At 41.2% G+C, this 9,003-nt stretch overlaps 1 protein-coding gene across 1 annotated transcript; it reads right to left on the bottom strand.

Moving 5' to 3' along the window:
* Positions 1-552: 552 nt before the first annotated feature.
* Positions 553-8,694, bottom strand: LOC121925600. The gene is made up of 2 exons (XM_042457932.1): positions 7,464-8,694; positions 553-616 (listed from the first exon to the last, which is right to left on the bottom strand). Exon 1 carries the CDS (start codon positions 8,660-8,662, stop codon positions 7,496-7,498), a length of 1,167 nt encoding a protein of 388 aa, XP_042313866.1. The 5' UTR covers positions 8,663-8,694; the 3' UTR covers positions 553-616; positions 7,464-7,495.
* Between the last annotated feature and the right edge of the window lie 309 nt (positions 8,695-9,003).

Here is a 9,003-nt window from a genome sequence, read left to right on the forward strand (position 1 = left end):
AAGGGGATTGTTTCTATTCCGAAGTACAAGTACTGAAAGGTATATGGGCAGGTCGACCCAGGTTTTTGGGTTGATTTTTTGACTAAAATTACTAAATCAAATTTCATGTATGAATATATACAGTATGTAACTTATATATATCTAGGCAAATAGCAACATCAAGGAGACAATTTTCATCATGAAATGGGAACAAGGGTCTGCATATGAGCATCAGCATGGCAGTCTGAACTGCGAAATCTGTTTTGATTTTTTTTTTTTAGCTGCTTTTTTCCCCACAAAGAAATTAAAGAGTCAGAAGATCCTACTGCATTGCCTCCTCCAGCATGGCTTCTGTCACATGCACCTTGATTCAGAATCATCCATGGCATTTTTCAGAATTATCTTAGTTCTCTTTGATTTGTGTTGAAATCTTAAAATGTCAATTACTCTTTAAATTGACTAGTGCAGCTTACCAGTAATCTTTTGAACTTACTTGGAGAACCAAATAATTTGGCAGTTATATGCTGAATGTAAAGCATTCCAAAATTGAAATACAAACACAGAAAGTCTGGAGGGAATAATCTGAATTTTAAATGATGTTCCAGTGCTGAGCAAAAACTTGTGTGTTACTGAAGAGCTGTTTAAAAAGAAGAAAAAGGACAAAAGCAACTTAGTAAGAATATTTAAAGCAGATGTTTACTGATAAAGATTTATGAAAAGAATGCTACTGTTATAAACCTTAATTACATATTTTAATATATAATACCATCTTAACAATTTCTATAAGTCTAACAACATTTTACAAGATTGTATTTTTGGTCCAGAACACACGGCAGAAATAATCCAGTTTGAAAACAATTTAACTGCCTTGGCTCAATGTTAGGGAATTCTGGGAACTGTAGTTTTGTGTGACATTTAGTCTTTATCAAAAATCTCTGGTGCCACAATAAACTACAATTCCCAGGATTCCCTAGCACTCAGTCAGGGTAATTAAAGCAGTGCCAAACAGGATTATTTCTGCAGTGTGTTTTGGACCTTAGACAATTTATGAATTAGGATAATGGTTTAACATATATAAATGTTTTAAACACCATAAATATTATACAGTTACTGTTGATTTAATTAACTTTATTCCTTGAGCCATTTTTTATTTATTAATATCCAGATTGTATTTCTGACTCAAATTCTGAAGAGTTTCCAGTTGCTGAAGCAAATTACTTTCCTCATTCTATTTGTTCTTATTTGCTCACTAGTTTTTACTTTTGCACTATTTTTTATATTTCCAGTAACTAGATTTTAATATTATTTCTCCAGTACCTACATCCTTTTTTCCTAGCCTCTATCTAGTTTGAGGTTTTTAGCAGCATCAGCATTAGGAAGATGAGGAAGGAGAGCTAGAGGAGTACAGACTATCAGTGCCAAGTTACAGCAGTATGTCTGTAGTAAGAGTGGGATTCTACTCTGGCCAGTACTAAATTGTAACCATGTATGCCTGCCTGTAACAAGCAGCTGTCTTCAGCATCCCTTACTGTACATGCATGAGCAGCAAAACACAGAAAATTAGAGAACAGATTGGCCTGCCTCATCATTATTCCCAGCATGCTTTTAAGCACATAGATCAACAGATCTGGCCACTAAAATGTAAATCAAAAGAAAAGTGGAGCCTGGGGAAAGAAAAAGCAATATAGAAACGAAATGAAATGAATGCATTTTTAAGAAGCCTTGATATTCTCTCTAGAAGGTTCAAAATGTTTTTGTTTACTTGTGCAAGGCTTACCTGACCTGGTTGTTTCATTTTACATGTTTATACTTTTAGTTTTGAATTTAAAAATTGTAGACACATGCTGAACTGTTCTTTTTTTGTGGTGAAGGAACCTTTCCCTATTCTGTGTATGTTATTTCTGTCTGTGGTATCAATCTCTCTGCCATGGAAGCACAGAGTGCATCTCCACCGTCTCAGGCACCAGTGAGCTGCATGAGTTCACCTGCCTAGGAACACATCGACTTTATTAACTGAGGTTTGCCTGTAATGCAGACTGTAGCTCAAGACAGCCGTTTATTTCAGTTAATTCCTGATATTCAGACAAAAGCTAAATATTTATTTACTGTACAAAGGCAAGAAAAAATCCAGCAGCACCCTTAAAACTGGAGGGGGGATTCTAGCAGATTAGTTCTTGGACAGCAGCCCACTTCAGGTGCAATTGTATCAAATGATTCTTGGATTTGTTTACTATTGAACAATGTATACAGCAGCCACTCTGCAGTCAAAACAACCCAGACGTTTGGACTTTCAGCTCCCAGCATCCTCAGCTATTGATAAGGGTTGCTCAGAGTTGGAGTTCAAAACATCTGAAGGGTCCAAGGTTGAAAACATAAGAATTTACACGAAAATTCAATATACTAGAATTTGCAGGGGTTTTTGTATTCCTGTTGCTTGCACCTGTAGGCAGGATGGAAGGTAAGATATCTACATAAACCCATGGCTTCCAAAGTGTGAAATATTTGTGTGAAACCACCATAATATGCTTCATCTTGCAATCAGAGGCTGGAATACTGTTGGTGACAGTATTTTTTGAACATTGCCGAAGGGGGTATCCTGTGCTATCAAGATGGCAACACCCCTTGGCCTAGATACACAACAGTAACTGGATTGTTTCTAGCTGCATTTCCATCCTCTCTTGCAGTGATGCATGTTGCAGCTGCCCTTACACACCCAGGAGAGGAACAGCTCTACTAAGGAGGGGAGAGAGAGAAATGTGGCAGCACCTTTAAGACTAACTGGTTTTTAACATGAGCTTCAGATCTTTATAGTGTTCAGTTAGTGTTGATGTGTGAAAGCAACAAATCTGTGTACCAAACTCTCTCTGAGATGATTCCTTTTGTTATATGTGTTGTAGCGAGGGCTCTTGTATATGTAGTGTGTCATGAAGCCATTGTCTTTGTTCATGCCTCTGCTAATGCATTAGAATTTGTGAATATAATAAAATTCAGCTGTTTCTCTTTCTAGTCTTCCTTTGTAATTTCATTGTTTCAAGGACCACAACCTGAAAATCTCTTACTGTATGTCCAGGAAGATTGACTTATTCTACACCTGGTTTTGAGTACTGCCATTTCTAATACTATATTTGTGTCCATTAATCCATTAATTATTGGGGGGTGGGTTTGCCTCTTTGTGCACAATTTTACAATCACTATCATGCTCCCCACACCTCTTTACTATTTTCTTACACTAAGTGGTTCCATTTTTTAAAAAAAGTATTTACTAAGAAGTAATGTTTATTTGATTACACTTCTCATAAACCTATTTGTCGTGCAGTTTACAGTGTGATTACTAAACTAGCATTGGAGACAGGTTGCTAGCTGTTCTGCATCTCTTCACATGATGGCCTTTGCTATTGGCCTTTTTGTAAAACCTGGCCTTAAAGGATTAAACAGCACTGCAACATGGTTTGTTCAGACATACAGTACTTTGCTAATATGACAGGTTAGGTTCCAGACCACCATCATAAAGTGATTATCACTTTAAAACAAAACACAGCCCTTTTTCTCACTTGCCAGGTCATATAAGAACCTCAAATATATTTATACTGTTGCTTATTAGTGCACAATAGCCCCAATCAAAAAAAGAAAGATGCAAAATTTAACATCATAGATTTAAAAATTTCCAGAATACAAGACTGGGGCATGAAGTGCATCTATCCTGTAAACAGAGAGAGCACAGATAACAGAATGGCACTGCACTGTATAACTGAAAAGAGGTGTATTAGCAAAGTGCTCTAAAGTGAAGCACCTCAAGCAAAGTATGCCTATCCCTGCAGCCTTCTCCTGTCATTAGTGAAATGTAACTTAAGGCAGTTTAAAAAGCTCTCCTCTTGCACTGCTCTAGATCAGGAGTGGGCCATTTGTGGCTGTCAGATTTATATCTTTTATATATATATAAAATTACCAGCTTGTTAGATGAAGGGAATGCTGTGGATATAATATATCTTTATTTTAGTACGGCCTTTGACAAAGTTCCCCATGACATTCTTGCAAACAAGCTGGTAAAATGTGGGCTAGACAAGGCAACTGTTACATGGATTCGTAATTGGTTGACTGGACGAACCCAAAGGGTGCTCAACAATGGCTGCTTTTCATCCTGGTGGGAAGTGACAGTGGGGTCCCATAGGGCTCTGTCCTGGGGCCAATGTTATTAAACATTTTTATCAATGACTTGGATGACAGAATTGGGGGCATACTTATCAAATTGGCAGATGACACCAAATTAGGAGGAATAGCTAATACTCCAGAGGACAGGATCAAAATTCAAAATGACCTGAATAGACTAGAAAGCTGGGCCAAAGCTAACAAAACTTGGCTTGGGCCCGAGTTACTTGAGGGAGCGCCTCTCCCTACATAATCCACCCCATACTCTCAGAACAACGGGGAAATTTTTACTTGAACACCCTAAGGTGAGACTGGTAATGACTCACCAAAGAGCCTATACAATGACTGCTCCAACTCACTGGAATGCACTCCTGGAGGAGATTCGACTTAGTTGTACATTGGAAGCCTTCAAGAAGGCTCTGAAAACCTATCTCTTCCAGTTAGCATATCCTCCTGATTCTCTTTAGAGAAAGTATTCCCCAACTAGGTTAAGACAACTACCCATAACTGATATCCCGGCTATTTTTAACTGCACTGTTTTTAAAAACTGAATTGTTCATAACTGTTTTTAATCTGTTTTTAATATTGCATTTGACATGTGTCACAGAGTTTTATCGTATGTACACCGCTTTGATCTGGAGGAAAAGCGGTAGATAAATAAAAGCTTTATTATTATTATTATTATTATTATTATTAAAATGAACAACACGGAGAAATGTAAGGTACTGCACTTAGGGTGGAAAAACGAAATGCATAGGTATAGGATGGGGGACACCTGACTGAACGAGACTACATGTAATAATAATAATTTGTTTTATTTATATACCGCTATTCCAAAGATCATAGCGGTGAACAGCAAGTAAGCTAATTAGCAAGTAAGCTAATTTGCCCCCAACAGTCTGGGTACTCATTTTAGCGACCTCGGAAGGATGCAAGCCTGAGTCGAGCTTGGGCCCTTTTGCTGGTCTTGAACTCGCAACCTTGTGGTTTTGAGTGAATGGCTGCAGTACAGGCATTTAACCACTGCGCCACCAGGGCTCCTTGTGAAAGGGATCTAGGAGTCCATGTAGACCACAAGTTGAACATGAGTCAACAGTGTGATGTGGCAGCTAAAAAGGCCAATGCAATTTTAGGCTGCATCAATAAAAGTATAGTGTCTAGATCAAGAGAAGTAATAGTGCCACTGTATTCTGCTTTGGTCAGGCCCCACCTGGAATATTGTGTCCAGTCCTGGGCACCACAATTTAAAAAGGACATAGAGAAACTGGAGCGTGTCCAAAGGAGGGCAACTAAAATGGTGAAGGATCTGGAGACCATGTCCTATGAGGAACGACTTAGGGAGCTGGGGATGTTTAGCCTGGAGAAAAGAAAGTTAAGAGGTGATATGATAGCCCTGTTTCAATATTTGAAGGGGTGTCATATTGAGGAGGGAGCAAGCTTGTTTTCTGCTGCTCCAGAGAACAGGACCCGGAGCAATGGATGCAAGCTGCAGGAAAAGGGATTCCACCTCAACATTAGGAGAAACTTTCTGACAGTAAGGGCTGTTCGACAGTGGAACACACTCCCTTGGAGTGTGGTGGAGTCTCCTTTGGAGGTCTTTAAGCAGAGGCTGGATGGCCATCTGTCAGGGATGCTTTGATTTGGATTTCCTGCACGGCAGGGGGTTGGACTGGATGGCCCTTGCGGTCTCTTCCAACTCTATGATTCTATGATGGACTAACAACTTCCACAATCCCTTACCACTGATTGTGCTTTCTAGAAATGATGGGAATTGTAGTTCAACAGCATCTGGAAGACCACAGATTGACCACCCTCTTACGAATAGATGCTTCTAAGTCAAATCCAACTGTTAGTTCCAACTAGAGCAGAAATAATAGAATTTGCACACTTGTTAGCTTCTCGGTCTATTGTTGTTGGAAATAACAACTGGATTTAGATCCTAGGTTTTATACAGAGAAAAAGGTATTATATGTCCTGGTTTGTTGGTTTGCATCATAGGTTCATGTTCTATCCAGGGGATTGCTCTTAGCCTGCAGCTTCAAACCCAGTTGCCAAAGCTGAACAGCCAGCAGCATCAACAACACACAATTTCTACTATAAACCTCAACGATTCAGCGCAATTGTTTCCCAAAACCCTGATAGTCTTGAGCTTGGCTGAGGAATTAAATCCAGCACATGCTGGATTGATTCACACAACTGCTTCCTCTACTAGGCCTTGACTGCAGTGCAGAAATAAAGCAGTCCAAAGCCACTTTAAGTGCCATGGCTCAATGCTATGGAATTCTGAAATGTGTATTTTTGTGAGATATTTAGCCTTCTCTGCTAGGGAGCTCTCGTGCTTTACTAAACTACAAATCCCAGAATTTCATTGGGCCCTGGCAGTTAAAGTCATGCCAAAATACATTATTTCTGCATTGCAGATGCAGCCCTAGAACAAGCAATAACAGCATGCATCATTTCAGAAAAGGGACTCTTGGAAGGCAAGTTAAACTTTATAACATACACTGAGTTTGGAACACATGTCTGACTCTACTTTATGTTTCTTGTTTCCTGCTTTGTATATTTCATAATGCTCTTGTGTGCTGAAGTTTTGTTCCATTGATCTCAATACACAAAATCTGGTTTCTGCCCTCCCCTCACATCCAGACGTCCGCATATAGAATCATAGAATTGTTCAGTTGGAAGAGACCACAAGGGCCATCCAGTCCAACCCCATGCCATGCAGGAACTCTCAATCAAAGCATCCCTGACAGATGGCCACTCAGCCTCTGGAGCTTGTCACACAGCCCCCTGGGACGCTCCTGGTGCATTTTGTTAGTTCAATGGTTCCTAACCTTGGATTCCCAAATTTTGTTCAACTACAACTCTTAAAATCCATTTTCATTGGCTCTACTGGATGGGCTTTTGGGAGTTGGGGACCAAAGGTTAGACTTTACATTATTTATTAATACAGTCGGCCCTCTGCATTTGTAGCTTTGACTTTTGTGGCTTTGATTATTCACACATTTAATATGTTCTCTCTAGGAATCTCTAGTTCCTCCATTGCAACTGTGGTCAAGATCCATCAGAAGTGGCATTGGAGGACCTAGAGATTCCTAGAGAAGAAGACTTCTTTAGGCATTTGTAGGTAATGTAGTGCAATTCTACAGTCAGCTTCTGGAAGATTTTGTCCATAGAGTTGCACTAGAGGAACTAGAGATTCCTAGAGAGGTGTTCTCTCAGGTAAAAAAATACATTGTTTTTTTATTTGCAGTTTTTCCACTTTCATGGGGGTCCTATATGCCTAATCCCAACAAGTGTGGAGGGCCCACTGTATCACTATATGCCCTTAAGTTTACCTGATGTGAGACTGGTCCTCAATGGTGCCTATTCAGAACTTCAGAGCTGCTCGTATTGCCTGACATGCTGCCCTCTTGACTTCCAAAGCGCGCTCTGGCTGGCCTGACTGATAGACAGCTACCTGAACCTGAACTTCTGGCTCTGTCCCATCATGGTCTAACAATAAGTCACAGCAGAAAAATCCGTCTAACAAACACCTTAGCCAGCGGCGTGCCCGAGCCTCCTGTTCTGCATCCAAACTTGGATCTGGATCCACTTGCACAATGACCCCAACCAGGGCCACTGGATTATAATAGATGCAGCTCTTCAGCTTGTGCAGCATTTCCGCCAGTCGGTCCAGTTGGTCCCAGGACTTTAAGAAAGGGGCTCTGCACAGGAAGAAGATGAGCTGAGAGTAGATTCTTTCTTGTTGCCTGGAGCAGCCATTTTCACTTGAGAGCTGGGTTCTTTCAGGCCTTTGGCTTGCTGCTTGGTCACAGCAGATCACTGAGCTAGTCACATGGAAAGCTGGGATGGGGAATTTTGCAAACACTTCTTGGCGGAAGTTCTCCACCACCGCTTGGCTTTGCAGCTCCCCAAGCAAGTGAACATTGCCTCCCATCATAAACTGAAGAGTCACAAACTCCAGCTCCAGCTTTTCCTCCAGGGGAAGGTCAGATCTGGTGACGACTGCCAACAAGTCCCTGACTAGTTTCAGGCCTGCTTCTTGGCCTTGGCTGTCCTGTTCTGCCATCTTCCCCTGAACTCTTCCCACTCTCTCTGTGACTTCCCCCCAAGATCTTCCAACCTGCCTCAGGATCTTCTTGTGGGTTCCTGTTGCCCACCCTCTGAACACATCCTGCCCTGCTCCAACTTGCTCTGTACTTCCCATCAGGGTTTCTGTAGATGGCTCAATAAAAGCATCTTCTTGTCCTCCATGATGCTGCTCCTTGATCTTTGGCCGGGCTCCTCCAGCTATATCCATGACAAACTCGTACTCCCTCCCAGTCTCACCTGGGATTTCCTCCTGAACGGCTCCATCAAACACTGTGATCTCCTCTTCCTGTGGTCTTCCAGCCTCCTCTAGAATATCGTCTGGTTTGCTTTCCTCCAGCTCTGGGAGGATCTCCTGAAGTGTTCCATTGAGCTCTGTGATGTTCTCCTCAGCATCCATCTCCTGCTCTGTTACGTCCTCTTGGATTACTCCCTCCAGCTCCATTCCTCTTGAGGCGCCTTCTTCCCCCCGGTTCATTCCCCCAGATCCTCCCAACTCTGACTGACTTCTTGTTGCCTTGACCTGTAGCCTCCCTTGTGTCACAATACGCATTGACCTGACTCACTCAACACACTTTGACTTGGATTCTGGTTAACCTTGTGAGAGTCAATGTTATCATGGCTACTACCTTATTCTTTGAAAGAATAAAAACAAAGCGAGTAGACTGGGGTTTTGAGGAATGATTCAGTCAAGATGCAGAGAGAAGCTAGGAAATCATGGAACATGGGCAGTGCATAAAAGAATTCTATATTATCAACTGTAAAGGGGGAAGCAATTGAATCTAT

This window comes from Sceloporus undulatus, chromosome 3 (assembly GCF_019175285.1).
Source record: "Sceloporus undulatus isolate JIND9_A2432 ecotype Alabama chromosome 3, SceUnd_v1.1, whole genome shotgun sequence".
Taxonomy (NCBI): domain Eukaryota; kingdom Metazoa; phylum Chordata; class Lepidosauria; order Squamata; family Phrynosomatidae; genus Sceloporus; species Sceloporus undulatus.

Excerpts from the sequence above, each read along its gene's own strand:
- LOC121925600 (XM_042457932.1), bottom strand. The coding sequence starts at position 8,662 with ATGGAGCTGGAGGGAGTAATCCAAGAGGACGTAACAGAGCAGGAGATG.